Raw genomic sequence first — 16,771 nt, 5'->3', positions numbered from 1 at the left:
AGCGAGTGGCCCAAAGTCCCCCAGCTGACGGTCGGCGGAGCCGGGATTTGAACCCACGACCTCGGACTCCAAAGCCCGGGCTCTGGCCACTGAGCCACGAGCGGGCAAGTGGCAGGTAAGACAACGCAGAAGACAACTGTCTTCACGGGTTCACCCTCTGTCTTTGAAAAGAAAGGGGAGAGAGCTGAGTGTGGAAACTCTTGGAATCTCCCTTTTTTCCCTCGCCGGCAGGCTACTGAAGAACGGAGAATCTGTCGGTTGCTAAAATCCGCCCTTGCCTCTCCATTCATCATCAATCGTATTTATTGAGCGCTTACTATGTGCAGAGCACTGTATTCAAACTGCTACCGTGTTAATAATAATAATTATAATGGCAGTTATTAAGCACGACGTGCCAAGCACTGTTCTAAGCGTTGGGGAGGCTACAAGGCGATCGGGTTGTCCCCTGGGGGGCTCCCAGCCTTCATCCCCATTTTCCAGATGAGGGAACTGAGGCCCAGAGAAGTGACGTGACTTGCCCAAAGTCACGCAGCACGGCTGAGTGGAAAGAGCCCGGGCTTTGGAGGCAGAGGTCATCGGTTCAAATCCCGGCTCCGCCACTTGTCAGCTGGGTGACTTTGGGCAAGTCACTTCACTTCTCTGGGCCTCAGTTCCCTCATCTGGAAAATGGGGATGAAGACTGGGAGCCCCACGTGGGACAGCCTGATCACCTTGTAAACTCCCCAGCGCTTAGAACCGTGCTTTGCACGTAGTAAGCGCTTAATAAATGCCATCATTATTATTATTAATTGCTTAGTACAGTGCTCTGCACACAGTAAGCGCTCGATAGATACGATTGAATGAATTGGTGGAGCCGGGATTTGAACCCGTGACCTCTGACACCAAAGCCCGGGGTCTTTCCACTGAGCCACGCTGCTTCACTTTCTCCTATCCCGCCTTGATTACTGTATCGGCCTCCTTTCCCGACCTCCCTGCCTCCCGTCTCTCCCCGCTCCGGTTCGTACTTCACTCTGCAGACCAGGAATTTAGGAATTTCTGTCCCTTGTGAGAAGCAGCACGGCGTAGTGGAGAGAGCACGGGCCTAGGGCACAGGAAGCTCCGCCACTGATTTGCTGTGGGACTGTGGGGAAGTCATTTCCCTTCCCCTGTGCCTCAGTTACCTCAGCTGTAAAACGCGATACAGGGACTGCACCCAAACCGATTCGCTTGTAGCCGCCCCAGCGTTTAGCAGAGTGTCTGGCACAGAAAACGCGCTCAAGAAAGACCACTGTTATCTGTGTCGTCATAACTGACGTCTGCAGCGCCTGACGTTGTTTTCCAACGAGGCCCAGTTTTCCTTTGGGATCGGTCAATCAAAGGGGGATTCGTCGCTACCCCAGTGCTTCGGATAATACGAATAATTCTGGTACTTGTTAAGTGTTTGCTACTTCAAATATTATTAATAATCCTGGTATTTGTCAAGTGCTTACTATGTGCCAAGACTGGCGTAGATACAACAAATACAGTGAACGTAAGTAAAAGTGAGAGAGCAAGTCCGGAGCCAGGGTCAAGAAAAGGCAGATTCTCCCTTTCTTTTTTAGCTCTTCATCTTATCATCGGTAATAGAGGACGCGGAGAAGGTGTTTCAGGTAGGTTTCGTATAAAAGTGAAACGTCAGGGTCAAGAAAATGCAGATTCTCCCTTTCTTTTTTAGCTCTTCATCTTATCGGTGGTAATAGAGGACGCGGAGAAGGTGTTTCAGGTAGGTTTCGTATAAAAGTGAAACGTCAGGACAAAGGACAAGGGGAGAACACCTTCTCCGCGGCCAAAACCTATGTCTGATTGTTCATCCCCCTGGGGATCAGACCGGTTTTGGAGGCCGGGTGACGTAAACTTGGAGGGAAGTCGAGGATTTTTGTGTTTTTGTAACATAAAAGTTGCTTCTGTGGGATTTCTCCCCGGGGAAATGCCATCGCTTAGTACAGTGCTCTGCACACAGTAAGCGCTCAATAAATACGATTGAATAAAGGAATCCTAAGAAGCAACTTCGCCTTTATAAACCATCACCAAAGACTAGGCATGCCTTTACCAGGTTAGCCACCCCTGGCGATAACAGGGAACAGAGCTTTCCTTCCTGGGTGACACAGTTCGTGACTCTGCAGAAACAAAATGGGATGCAGTGAAATACGCCGGTTTCCCTGGGACAGAGACTTTACGAGAAAGAATTCACGCAGGCAAAAATCTAGAGATAACAGTGACGGCAGAGCAACAATCAAAAAACGATAAACGGAGTTTAAACATCCCCCTCCCCTCCAGCCCGCCTGAAAAGCTCCAAACGTACCTGATGCTTTTATTTCAACGTAAATGACGGTACTCTCCAACTTCTTTGGATAATTTATGTTCTTCGGGGGTTCATTTGCATGAGCTGGATGTGTCTGTTTAATGCCCAGAGACCGATTTTCCAACCCTATTAAAAAAAAGATTCCATCTGACCTCAGCCCCAAACGGTCACACCCACAATAAATCACTCAAGCAGGCTTTTACTTAATCGTTTTGTGCTCAACATAGCGCAATCCCTGCCGTCTTTAAAAACGCACATAAAGTAGAGGCAGGATTACTTTGGGGCATCAAGGGGGGCCGTCTCAGTGCTTGGGAGCCAGAAAAACTCCATTCCTAGTGCTGGGGGATTTATCCGAAGACTATTGGGGGGGTCTCTGTCCATATTGGAACCGTATTAACGGCGAAGATGGTCCCTGAGACGGGAGGCCGCCTGGGTGCTTACACAGTAAATGACAGAAGTGCTTTTGCAGCCCAGGTATTTTTAGATTTTGAGCGTGAATATTAGCGTTTGCGCGTTACAATCGCGTTTACCGGATGCTCACGGTGGGCTGGGACAACCCGATTACCTCGATTCTCCCCCAGCGCTTAGAACGGGGCCCGGCACATAGTAAGCGCTTAACAAATACCATCATCATCATCAACAGCACCCAACACACACGCCGAGGGGGGCCGTCGAGTTGGCAGGGACCCGCGGGGGGGGAGATTAATTGGTGAATATTTCCTGATGGGAGTGGGATTTCAAAAGGGCTCCAAGAATGGGAAGAGCTCCGGCCTGGCAGGTTGGAAGGGAAGGGAATTCACAGACGGGGCAAAGATCGTGAGCGAGGGGTCGGAGGCAAGGGACGCTCCCAGCTGGATCTCGAAAGGAGCAAAAAGGGCAGGCTAGGGAGCAGTCGATGGAGACGGCGGATGGAGAAACTTGAAGCCAACGGAAAGATGTTTCCATTTGACTGAGAGGTTTGTGAGAGGTGGACAGAAGGGGAGTGACTGGCGTTATAGAAAAAGGATCTAGGCTGCAGCGTGTGTTGCACAGACCGAAGTGGGGAGAGGTTTGAGGGAGGGAGACCGGTGAGGAGACCGATGCGGTAATTGGAGGGAAGTGAGGAGGACTGTTTAGGCCAAAAGGGGTGAATTCAGGAAATGTGGAGGAAAACCAGCAAGGATTTAGTGATAGACTGACTCCGACTGGTAAAAGATGGAAAGGAGTCAGAAACGACACCAAGTAAGTGAGCTGAGCCAGGGAAGATGGTGGTTTGGGGCAGTTATATTAGTCTGGGAGAGGGAGATGCTCGGCAAGAGTCACGCGGGGTTGGATTATCATTCGTGCAGCGCGGTAACTACCTCAGCGTGGCTTGGGAGCCGGAGGTCGTGGGTTCTAATCCCGGCTCCGCCGCTTATTGGCTGTGTGACTGTGGGCAAGTCACTTCACGTCTCTGGGCCTCAGTTCCCTCGTCTGGAAAATGGGGGTGAAGACTGGGAGCCCCACGTGGGACAACCTGATTACCTTGTATCTCCCCCAGGGCTTACAACAGTGCTTGGCACATAGTAAGCGCTTAACAAATGCCATCATCATTATTATTGTTATAAAGAAGATAATCGTTATTACAACAACAATGATGGCATTTGTTAAGCATCACCATCATCGTCGTTATTATTATTATTATTATAAAGACGATAATCATTATTACAACAACAATGCTGGCATTTGTTAAGCACTTACTATGTGCCAAGCACTGTTCTAAGTGCTGGGGGGGATACAAGGTGACCAGGTTATCCCACGTGATGATGATGATGGCATCTATTAAGCGCTTACTAATGTGCAAAGCACTGTTCTAAGCGCTGGGGAGGTTACAAGGTGATCAGGTTGTCCCACAGGAGGCTCACGGCCTTAATCCCCATTTTCCAGATGAGGTAACCGAGGCCCAGAGAAGTGAAGTGACTTGCCCAAAGTCACCCAGCTGACAATAGGCGGAGCCGGGATTTGAACCCATGACCTCTGACCCCAAAGCCCGGGCTCTTTCCCCTGAGCCACGGGGGGCTCCCGGTCTTCACCCCCATTTTCCAGATGAGGGAACCGAGGCTCAGAGAAGTGAAGCGACTTGCTCAAGGTCGCACAGCAGACACGTGGCGGGGCCGGGACGAGAACCCATGACCTCTGACCCCCAAGCCCGAGCTCTTTCCACTGAGCCACGCTGTTTCTCTGAAGCATCATTGGAGTGGCAAGAAACTTTCTCTCCTTCAAATCGTCTTTCTCCTGTAGTTCGGTCCCCGAAAGATCCCCAATTTGGGCCTCCTCTAGGGTTTGGACTGGGAGCCCACTGTCGGGTAGGGACCGTCTCTATAGGTTGCCAAGTTGGACTTCCCAAGCGCTTAGTCCAGTGCTCTGCACACAGTAAGCGCTCAATAAATACGATTGAATGAACGGATATTCTTTTATGACTAAACTCACCAAGGAAAATAGAGATGTATTTATCCATCACTTCTATTTATAATCGACGCGGATCTCGAGTTAACGTTCACTAGAGGGCAACACGGGCTCTCAGGAAGCTTTAATAAGCTTCGCAAATCGCCTTTGTCTTTAGGGAGGATTGTACTTCAAAAATTTCACTTCACAATTTTCGTTTCACCGACAAACTGGGCGGGCACCGCGGCAGCATCGCAAAAAGCCGTCCTCGCGCCGCAGCGAGACTGAGCGGCCCGGACTTTCGAGATACACCCCGGAACGAACGGTTGAGGGATTCATTCGTTGGGTCGTATTTATTGAGCGCCTCCCGTGCGCAGAGCACCGTACTAAGCGCTTGGGAAGCGCAAGTCGGCAACGCGTAGAGACGGTCCCTACCCGACGGCGGGCTCCCGGTTTAGAAGGGGGAGACGGGCAACAAAACACGTGGACGGGTGTCATCGCAAGAAATAGAAATAAACCTAGATGCACATCATTAAGAAAATGAAATATGTGCAAGTAAAATTAACAGTAAATCTGGACAGACATATATCCAGGCTGTGGGGAGGGGAAGGAGGGAGGGAGGAGGAGAGGAAAAAGGGGGCTCAGTCTGGGAAGACCTCCTGGAGGAGGGGAGAGCTCTCAATAGGGCTTTGAAGGGAGGAGGAGAGCCGGCTTGGCGGATGTGCGGAGGGACGGCATTCCCGGCCAGGGGAGGAAGGAAGACACGGCTGTTGGTTCGGAAGAGCTGAGCGCCGGCTAGTTACGGCTGTCCGCCCTTGCCGGTTTGCCGGGGAGTGAAACTACTGGCTTTTAGGGGAAGCCGGGTGGGCATATGCCCATAATGCCCCCACGGTCCCCGGTGGGACGGAGGTGAGCCAAAAAAGAGAACCACTGTCTTGTAGCCTCTCGGACTTGAGAAGCAGCATGGATTGATGGATAGAGCCCCAAGGTTCGCCACTTGCCTGCTGTGTGACCTTGGGCAGGTCACATCGCCTCTCTGGGCCTCAGTTATCGCATCTGTAAAACCGGGGCTGAGACTGTGAGCCCCACGGGGGACAGGGATCGCGCCCAACTCGGCTTGTAATGATCCTAATCAATCAATCAATCAATCGTATTTATTGAGCGCTTACTATGTGCAGAGCACTGTACTAAGCGCTTGGGAAGTACAAATTGGCATCACATAGAGACAGTCCCTGCCCAACAGTGGGCTCACAGTCTAAAATCCTAATGGCATTTGTTAAGCGCTTACTATGTGCAAAACGCTGCTCTAAGCGCCGGGGGGAGGTTACCGGGTGATCAGGTTGTCCCACGGGGGGCTCACAGTCTTCATCCCCATTTTCCAGATGAGGGAACTGAGGCCCAGAGAAGTGAAGTGACTTGCCCAGAGTCACACAGCGGACAATTGGCGGAGCCGGGATTTGAACCCATGACCTCGGACTCCAAAGCCCGGGCTCTTTCCATTGAGCCATGCTGCTTCCCTACCCTCATTCTTACCCTTCTCTTCTATCGCTCAGTACAGTGCCTGGCAGATAGTAGGTGCTTAATAAATACCATCGTTATTATTATCACACCCATCCTCCCTCCTAGACTGCGATCCCTGGGTGAGACAGGGATGATGTCTGATCAGATGACCCCAGCACTTAGCACAGTGCCTAGCACCCAGTAAGTACTTAGTGGGTAAAGAAGCAGCATGGCTCAGTGGAAAGAGCCCGGGCTTTGGAGTCAGAGGTCCTGGGTTCGAATTCCGGCTCTGCCAATTGTCAGCAGTGCGACTTTGGGCAAGTCACTTCACTTCTCTGGGCCTCAGTTACCTCATCTGGAAAATGGGGATTAAGGCCGTGAGCCTCCTGTGGGACAACCCGATCACCTTGTAACCTCCCCAGCGCTTAGAACAGTGCTTTCCACATTAGTAAGCGCTTAATAAATGCCATTATTATCTTATAATATAGGCATTCTCGGAGAAAAGTTTTAATATCTGCTAATTATGTGGCACGTTTTATTCAGTGGTTTGATACGTAACATGTCAGAAAATTGCTTGGCACATTAGTAAGCGCTTAATAAATGCCATTATTATTATGAAGTGAATACCACGGCGTACGTTTTTCAAGAGAGTCCATGGAGATTCATGCATTCTTTAATAAGAACATGTTTTTGCTCATATTTCCATCACAGAGTTTTGAAAAATTCTGTGGATTCTCAAAGATCTGGACTGTAAACTCTTCGTGGGCAAGGAGTACGTCCTACTGAGAGCTCTGACTCCAGAGAGAAGCAGCGTGGCTCAGTGGAAAAGATCGCGGGCTTTGGAGTCAGAGGTCGTGGGTTCAAATCCCAGCTCTGCCAGTTGTCAGCTGGGTGACTGTGGGCAAGTCACTTCACTTCTCTGGGCCTCGGTGACCTCATCTGGAAAATGGGGATGAAGACTGTGAGCCCCGTGCGGGACAACCTGATCACCTTGTAACCTCCCCAGCGCTTAGAACGGTGTTTTGCGCGCGTAGTAAGCGCTTAATAAATGCCATCATCATCATCATCAAAGCCCGCGCTCTTTCCACTGTAAAAACAGAATTCACGGGTATCTGAGGATACCGTCTATATCCCTAATGGGATATAACGGGCACCTTGGGGATCTGAGAAAACCCTTTCCATTTATATAACCGATCGCTGGTATTTATTGAGCGCTTTCCTGTGTGCTGAGCACTGTAATACACACTGGGGAGAGGACGGATAACAGAGTTGGTAGACAAGGTCCCCGCCCCACCCCGGCTCACGGTTTACAGGGCGAGACAGACATTAATAGAAATAAATGATTTATAATTTATAGATAGGTACATCTCTCCAGGCTCTTCCCTTTCCGGGTTGAATTTCACCCTGCTGCGCGGATCATCTTCCTAAAACACAGTTCTACCCACGTCTCCCCAGTCCTCAATAATAATAACGACGGCATTTGTTAAGCGCTTACTATGTGCAAAGCACTGTTCTAAGCGCTGAACACCCTTAATGGTTCATCTCTGCGTCAAGTAGAAACTCCTGGCTATCGGTACTTGCCTTTTTCTTGGTTCTCCTTAAGCCGATTTACTTCCTTTGCCGTGTTCTTCTCTCTCCCCCGCTGACCTAATGATAATAATAATAATGATAATGGTACTTGTTAAGCACTCTGTGCCAAGCACTGTTCTAAGCGCTGGGGTAGATATATATACCTATATCTGTATATATCTTAGTACAGTGCTCTGCACACAGTAAGCGCTCAATAAATACAATTGATGATGATGATGATGATATCTATCTATATAGAGAAGCAGCGTGGCCTGGGCTTTGGAGTCAGAGGTCACGGGTTCAAATCCCAGCTCCGCCAATTGTCAGCTGTGTGACTTCGGGCAAGTCACTTAACTTCCCTGTGCCTCAGTTACCTCATCTGGAAAATGGGGATTAAAACTGTTAACCCCCCGCACCCCGCCGTGGGACAACCTGATCACCTTGTAACCTCCCCAGCGCTTAGAACAGCGCTTTGCGCACAGTAAGCGCTTAACAAATGCCATTATTATCTTAGAATATAGGCATTCTCGGAGAAAAGTTTTAATATCTGCTAATTATGCGGCATGTTTCATTCAGTGGTTTTATACGTAACATGTCAGAAAATGGATTTTTACCTGTTTTGTTGCGCTCTTTATTTCTAACTATACGGCTTATTTTTTCTGGCACCTTAAATTCTGAGGCTGACAGAGTATCAGCTTGCTTCAGATCTGCAGCCTTCGTGGATTTTGATGTAGTCGGTAAAATAGACGGCTGAAAAGGTAGACATAGAAGAGGAATTACTAGGAAACAAATGAATGGCAAAACCCCAAATCATTAATGGTTATGGATTTAAAATCATATTTTTTATGTATTTGTAAAGTGCTTACTATGCGCCAGGCTCTGTTCTAAGCGCTGGGGTTAATCAGGTTGGTCATCGTCCCTGTCCCGCATAGGGCTCACGGTCTTAATCCCCATTTTCCAGATGAGGTAACCGAGGCACAGAATTGATGTGACTTGCCCAAGGTCACACAGCAGACAACTGGCGGAGCTGAGATTAGTTGTCTGTCTCTCCCTTCTAGACTGGGAGCCCATTGTTGGGTAGGGACTGTCTCTGTTGCAGAATTGTACTTTCCAAGCGCTTAGTACAGTGCTCTGCATACGGTAAGCGCTCAATAAATACAACTGAATGGATGAATGAACCCAGGCCCATCCGACTCGCCGTTCCTTCGCCAGGCCTCGAGAATTCGTACAATTTTCATTTAGACCGAGGCGAAGAGTATTTTTTAAAGAAAAGGTGAGACGGCACGGATTCCAAAGAAATGGCCAGGGAGCCAGTCGTGAGCCAAATATGCCTGTGGACGGACACAGCATCAAAATCAAGTTTATAATCGGTTCTAAAAACGATTATGTTGCCAATTTGTACTTCCCAAGCGCTTAGTACAGTGCTCTGCACATAGTAAGCGCTCAATAAATATGATTGATTGATTGATTAGGCTTTAGAGCCCGCGATGAAGGCAACCTCAGCCGTTTTCCTTCCTGAACTACCTTTTCACAGAGCTGACTTCCACGTTCTTCCAATCCGCTCCGGGCACCCCTGAGCCATTTCCACTTGGGACCATGTCTGCCGAAGCAATACAAATGCGCAGAGACACAACTAGCTCCTTCCTTTCCTTCCTCCCCTCTTCCCCGGCATACTACGACCCAATCTCCCTCTCACAGTGGGGCGACACCGGGATAGGGTCGGATTTAGGGATACGGAAATTAAGCACGTATTTGCACACACGTAGGATGGATTTTTTTCACATTTTGGTACACAAAAATGGTAAAAAATGATCCATGGAATCCGAGTCCAGGAATCGACCTCTGATGGGCTGGATCAACCTTTCCGGGCTACGGTTTTCATAGCTATATTCTCTGGGGGATGATCCTTGCTCCACCTGTCTCATTAGGACATTGCGACGATTGCTGCAATAATACCCGTGAAACGCTCTGAAATCCTTGGAAAAAAGGCAACGGAGAACAATGCCAAGGCATTTCTACGAAGAGCGCTAGAATTTTTCAACGGCGAGTGTATTGGACTCAAAGGGGAAGTCTTTAATCTCTTCTGCACGCGTGCTTTACGTGTTTTCAGACCAATCCCTTAATGATGCTTAAATGCGTCGTCCGAGCCGCCTCACGGACTCTGAAGTGAACCAGGACAAGTACTACAGGAGGCCTATCGAAACGCCCCTTCATATTTTTCTTCGTGTTTGTATCTTTGGTGAATAGAGAGGGCTGCTTCTCATAATGCCCGCTTGCGGCGTGGCTCAGTGGAAAGAGCCCGGGTCATGGGTTCAAATCCGGGCTCTGCCGCTTGTCTGCAGTGTGACCTTGGACGAGTCACTTCTCTTCTCTGGGCCTCATCTGGAAAATGGGGGTGAAGCCTGGGAGCCCCACGTGGGACAACGTGATGACCTTGTATTTCCCTCAGTGCTTAGAACAGTGGTTGGCACAGAGTAAGCGCTTAACAAATACCAGAATTACTATTATTATTACGCGTAGACCGCCAGGTTGGCAGTGTGCCTCCAATGCTTTTTTTTTTTTTTTTTTTACCCTGGAGGGTGTTTCTACCACAGGGAGAATGGACCCAATCAGTCTATAGTATTTACTGAGTGCTCAAATGGGGCTAAGCACTGTACTGAGCACTTGGGAGAGCATAATAGAGTTAGCAGGCATAATCCCTGCCTTCAAAAAGAATTTACTACAGTAAATTCCAGGTAGGGGGAAGTAACAGGGTTTAAAGACGGTACAGAAATGCAACCGGGGGAAGGAGTGAGTACCAATGTCTTCCAATACCAGCCATATAATACTTTTACAATAACATCATTAGGTAATAATCGTTAGATTGAAAAAAAAAAGACTTTTAGAATACCTCTTTTTGTGGTTGTCCACAAAATCTCTCTTTAAACGTGTCTGATTCCACTTTGTTCTCACAGACTTCCGGAATGCTCGGAAAAGCCACAGGCTCCCTTGGAAAAAAAAAACCCACACACACGCAACCCGTCATTCCTCATTTTAAACACAGCAGATGACGATTCTGAGGGAAACCGACTATTGCTTCAATACCGCATTGCTTTAAAACAAGGACGACCCTAGATTGCATCCAGTCGTATTTATCGAGTGCTTACTGTGTGCAAAGCACTGTACTAAGCGCTTGGAAAGTACAATTCAGCAACAGAGAGAGACAATCCCCGCCCACGAGGGGCTCACAGTCCGGACGATTTAAGATGAATTCCCCCGTAAACCAAAGACGTGGAATGGAAAAGTAATTTTTACCCTTCCATTCATTTTTTCCTACACAAGAGTGCCACAACTCTCCTATTTCTTTAAGCCAGTCCCACGGCCTCAGAGGCAAACACAGACGCCCGTTCTCCAGAGTTTCGTTGACAATTATTACTCCCATATGCTTTCGACATCTTTCTCCTGATCCCCGTCTTATAGTGTTGGAATTATGATGGTCCATAAAAGGACACTCGAGATCCTTCGCAGTTACGATTTTTATTCTTCGACCCGACTCTCCTGAGACGCGATCGTAAGAGTTCGACTCGGCGTGCCCCGGCAACCTGGACCGGATCTGGGGCCGGGGGCAACGGAAGCGCGGTGGGACCGCGTGTCGGAATTTGAAAGCGAAGGCCGGCCCAGGCGGAGACCCGGGACGGGAACACGCTGATGTGGGATAGGCAGACGTCTGGCAAGCGAAGCGAGCTGATTTCCAAGACCGAGGTCGTAGCCGATGGATGACAAAACGGAATCATCAACAGGTGAGGCAAAACGGGATAAGGCGACGAGCAGGCGTCAAGACTGGCTAAAAACAAGGAAGAAAACCAACCGAACCAACCAAAAAAACTCCTCACGTCTTCTTAGGTTGCGAGCCCCGTGCGGGACAGGGACCGTGTCCAACCTAATGAACTTGTATCTACCCCAGAGCTTAGAGTGTGTGTGTCAAGGTGAAGTGTCAATTTTAATGACAGGATCAGAGGATTTTGCGTGCAGGGAATCTTAGAGTTTTAAGTTCTTATCTGTCCTTGTCACTCTTTCCCGCCAAAATGTCGGTGTCCGGTATTCCCATGCCCATACTGTCAGAAGCCACGGGGTGTTACTGCTTCCAGGTGAGAGATTTGGAGGATAATTCGGATTAGAGAAGCAGCGCGGCTCAGTGGAAAAGAGCCCGGGCTTTGGAGTCAGAGGTCATGGGTTCGAGTTCCGGCTCCGCCAACTGTCAGCTGCGTGACTTTGGGTAAGTCACTTAACTTCTCTGTGCCTCAGTTCCCGCATCTGTAAAATGGGGTTTAAGACTGTGAGCCCCCCGTGGGCCAGCCTGACCACCTTGTAACCTCCCCAGCGCTTAGAACAGTGCTTGGCACATAGTAAGTGCTTCACAAATGCCATTATTATTATTATTATTATTATTGTGCTGTTGGAGGAACTGGGCTGGGGGGCCCTATTAAGAGTCAAGAAGCTAAACACATCTCTGGTGAGGGTTAGGGTGCGTCCCTTGAGGACTTCTAAGCATCCACACGACATCACCAGATTCTGGACAGGGGCTATGATGGGTAGGGACTGTCTCTATATGTTGCCAACTTGTACTTCCCAAGCGCTTAGTACAGTGCTTTGCACACAGTAAGCGCTCAATAAATACGATTGATTGATTGATTGGTTAGCTCAAACCCCCGGATAACTCCAAGTTTCTAGAAACCTCTCGCATCTACAAACTGCTTACTCCTTGTTGAGCTCTCCAGAAGGAAAGGCTATTTTAAACAACACATCAGACGTGGTGATGATATTAGCTGGATCCCAGCCAGTTGTAGGGGAGGGATGGGTCATTCATTCATTCAGTCGTATTTATTGAGCGCTTACTGTGTGCACAGCACTGTACTAAGCGCTTGGGTAGTACAAGTTGGCAACATATAGAGACGGTCCCTACCCAACGACGGGCTCACACAGAGGCAAGAGCTCGAAAAGTGGATATAGAAGGCTTTAGAGAGGGAGTGGGGTCAAATCCTATTCTGTTCCCGTAAGGAAAAGAAGTTAACAATAGGTTTTCGCCGAGACTGTGGCTAGCAAGGTGAACTGCCGGGGACCTGCAGCGTGGCTCAGTGGAAAAGAGCCCGGGCTTTGGAGTCAGAGGTCATGGGTTCAAATCCCGGCTCCACTAATTGTCAGCTGGGTGACTTTGGGCAAGTCACTTCACTTCTCTGGGCCTCGGTTACCTCAGCTGGAAAATAGGGATTAAGACTGTGAGCCCCCCCGTGGGACAACCTGATCACCTTGTAACCCCCCTCCAGCGCGTAGAACGGTGCTTTGCACATAGTAAGCGCTTAATAAATGTCATTATTATTACTATCCTTATTCTCTGGGCCTCGGTTACCTCATCTGTAAAATGGGGATGAAGACCGTGAGCCCCCCGTGGGACAACCTGATCATCATCATCAATCGTATTTATTGAGCGCTTACTTTGTGCAGAGCACTGTACTAAGCGCTTGGGAAGTACAAATTGGCAACATACAGAGACAGTCCCTACCCAACAGTGGGCTCACAGTCTAAAAGACAGTGGACTCACAGTCTAAAAGACTGATCACCCTGTAACCTCCCCGGCGCCTAGACCAGTGCTCTGCACATAGTAAGCGCTTAAGAAATGCCATCATCATCATCATCACCTGTGGATGGTGTCGCCTCAGGGGACCTGTTAAGGGACGTAGAACGATATTTCGTGGGTGGGAAACCAGGGTTCAGGTGGAAGCCTAGGAATAACGTGTTTTTTTCTCGGAACGCATTGAAGATTTCTCCGTACAACGACTGCTGCTGTCGAAACCTCCTCACCAAATCAACCGTGATTATCAGTTCATAACCAGAGAGCGATTGAGTAGCCTAAATGTGGAAAGCCACAGGAATGAGAAGAGACTCACTACTAAGGCATTTGCTATATCCTCCCATTCCAGCCAAAGGCATTGACCACCTCACAAGGGTTCCACACAGAAGAGACACTTAGTAATTACAGCATCTGAATACCTGAAATGGTTTTGTTGGGATTCTGGGGCGGGATCCATCATCACGTATCCCTGGATTTGGATCAAGAAGGTTTTCATAAAAGGTAGCCACTTCTGATACCCTGCCATGTTACTCTTGAAAATCATTTCCTCGTCAATAAAGAGACCTGAAACGAAACGGGGATGACGATTAGCCAATTCCAGGGATCACGAAGGAATCAGCTCCAGCGGGTTACTGAAATCATGAAAGGTTGTTCAAATCAACTTTAAGAACGCTTGGTTCTATGCTGTACGTTTGGCAGAAACTCTTCCTTTTCTTTTTCCACTTGCATGTGTCCTAAATGAACCATGTCTTGAGTAGCACCCTACCCCGTGATTTGCATTCAATAAGGTCCTTGAAAATGTCGGTGCATTCATTCAGTCCTTCAGTCGTATTTACTGAGCACTTACCGTGTGCAGAGAGCACTGTACTAAGTGCTTGGGAAAGCACAATATGACAATAAACAGGAGGAATTTGGGACAGGAATAATAATAATGGTATTTGCTAAGCGCTTACTACGTGTCGGGCACCATACTAAGCTGAACTGGGCACTGTCCTAAGGAATGGTAAGAGGGAAATAGGTCAGTAACCGGATGACGCAGTGGGGTTGAGGTGTTTTTTTTATGCTAGGAGACCCATGGACGGATTTGAAAGCAGAGGGGAAGGAGTGTTTTTTGGAAACTCCCTGAAGGCAGGGATCCTGTCTCCTTACTCTCTTATCCTCTCCCAATCACTTAGTACAGTGCTCTGCACAGACTAAGCAGGAATAACAAAGGCGTTGGAGAGGAGAGAGCCTAGAAGGCTACAGATGAGATGTCGACCAAAAGATAAGGAGATGGGGAACGATAACCCGGGCAAACGTGGAGTCTCAGGAGAGGATGCTACTGCAATCGGTCGCATTTATCGAGTGCTCACTGTGTGCAGAGCACTGAACTAAACACTTGAGAGAGTATAATATAATACTGCAAGAAGCAGTGTGGTCTAGTGGAAAGAGCCTGGGCTTTGGAGTCAGAGGTCAGGGGTTCAAATCCTGGCTCCGCCAACCGTCAGCCGTGTGACTTTGGGCAAGTCACTTCACTTCTCTGGGCCTCAGTTACCTCATCTGGAAAATGGGGATGAAGACTGTGAGCCCTCCCGTGGGATAACCTGATCACCTTGTGACCTCCCCAGCGCTTAGAACAGTGTTTGGCACCTAGTAAGCACTTAATAAATGCCATTATTATTATTATTATTATTATTAGAGCACAGGCCTGGAGTCATAATGACCTGGGTTCTAATCCCAGCTCCCCCACTTATGTGCTGTGTGACCTTGGGCAAGTTCTCTGCGCGTGTTACCTCATCTGTAAAATGGGGATTAATATTGTAAACCCCATGTGGGACATGTCCAACCTGATTTGCTTGCATCTACCCCAGAGCTTAGTACAGTGCCTGGCACGTAGAAAGTGCTTAACAAATGCCATTATGGAAAAAATACCGCGAGGAGATGTTAGAGAATCAGGGCCAGCGTGTGCAATGGGAAGGAGGGCTGGAGAAAGGTGCAAAAGAGATTTTGAGGCACTTGAATGCACCCAAACCAAATGAGGAGGAGAGAGACAACAGTTGGTTAGTGATGCATGGAAAGGTGAGAGCATGATAAAGCATGAAGGTGAGATGCAGCCATAAAACAGGCCCGAGAGCAGAATGTAAAGGGAGAGAAATCAAGAACACCTGCTGTAAGAATGTCAGGTGGCGAGGGATTTTTATTGCGGCTGGGTGAAGGAGCTAAAAGATCCCAAACTGGGGAACCTGCGGCAGAGGATTAAAATTTGCTGTGGAGGAGATGAAATGAGGTGGTTTTCGGGGGAAAGAACAAAAGTGAATGTGAGATCACCGAACAAACAATGCTATCTAGGAAGGTGGGAGGAGGGCATAGTATGGCATTTGAGAAGTTTTTTATTTTAAACATTTTATCATATGCCGGTTTTAAAAGGGTGACTTTAGAAAGGAATTCTACCTCTGAAGGGGGTTAAGATATACTCAAACTACACGATGGATTTAAAATTTCTGAACAGATAGTTTTTGTTGATTTTTTTTTTAAACCTTAAATTGTCCCAGGCGGATAGTTCAAATAAGAGGATAATAATGTCGGAATGGTTGCCCGACGAATGATTGTATTTTGGGACATTCTCAGACCCCAGCGCTGACCGGCTTGTGGGGCTTCGCAGATGTCCTCAGAATTTGACGGAAAATGGGGCCGCAAATACTTATGACATCTGAGAAATCTGCGGAGCCTTATTCATTTCTTCGCAATTAATTTGGCTGTGCGTGGACACTGCTGTTGTCAGAAGTGAAAATCGTGGCGGGGGGCAGGGGGAAATTCACATTTGGATACCCAAGAAATATTTCAAATACATTACCTGGATATGGTGTTGGGCGGACTTTTGAGCATTCTTGCTTGATATTCTGGTCAGGTAAATCCATCCCTCGAACGTCAATCGAAGGGGATGGATTTGAACTTGGAAAGATTTTCTCCTTTTTTTTACCAACCTCATGAGCTGAATCTGGTTTTCTAAAAAGTTAGGAAGTTAATGTGTAAAGGGATATTCTGGATTGATGAACTCCAGGTGATACTGTACAATATCTAAATTGCTAGACAGTCCCCAAATGCTCACGGGTGCCGTGATTAAAACAGCCCTTCTGGTGTCTCAAAGGATCAAATGCTAAGGATGGGGAATGAAGCGTTGTTGGGTAGGGACCGTCTCTATATGTTGCCAACGTGTACTTCCCAAGCGCTTAGTACAGTGCTCTGCACACAGTAAGCGCTCAATCAATACGATTGAATGAATGAATGTCTATAAATCAGATACAACACGTGTTTAATTGATAACCCAAAACACTTTATTTGACTCTGTTTGTTACTGCCTTTCATGCAATTTTGATTTTGACTGCTGAGGT

At 48.1% G+C, this 16,771-nt stretch overlaps 1 protein-coding gene across 1 annotated transcript in view; it reads right to left on the bottom strand.

Moving 5' to 3' along the window:
- SHOC1 (shortage in chiasmata 1) overlaps positions 1 to 16,771 on the bottom strand; it is a 105,457-nt gene that overhangs the window by 61,004 nt on the left and 27,682 nt on the right. Inside the window, exons 10-15 of the mRNA XM_038770260.1 lie at positions 16,234 to 16,385; positions 13,820 to 13,964; positions 10,683 to 10,779; positions 8,407 to 8,542; positions 7,805 to 7,870; positions 2,321 to 2,446 (exon numbers count right to left, since the gene is read on the bottom strand). Of these exons, the coding sequence (XP_038626188.1) occupies positions 2,321 to 2,446; positions 7,805 to 7,870; positions 8,407 to 8,542; positions 10,683 to 10,779; positions 13,820 to 13,964; positions 16,234 to 16,385 (722 nt within the window). The remainder of the gene's footprint in view (positions 1 to 2,320; positions 2,447 to 7,804; positions 7,871 to 8,406; positions 8,543 to 10,682; positions 10,780 to 13,819; positions 13,965 to 16,233; positions 16,386 to 16,771) is intronic.

The sequence above is a fragment of the Tachyglossus aculeatus genome, chromosome X3, assembly GCF_015852505.1.
Source record: "Tachyglossus aculeatus isolate mTacAcu1 chromosome X3, mTacAcu1.pri, whole genome shotgun sequence".
NCBI classification, from domain to species: domain Eukaryota; kingdom Metazoa; phylum Chordata; class Mammalia; order Monotremata; family Tachyglossidae; genus Tachyglossus; species Tachyglossus aculeatus.
The sequence above is the reverse complement of the archived record's forward strand: the minus strand, read 5'-3'. Positions and strand labels throughout refer to the sequence as shown.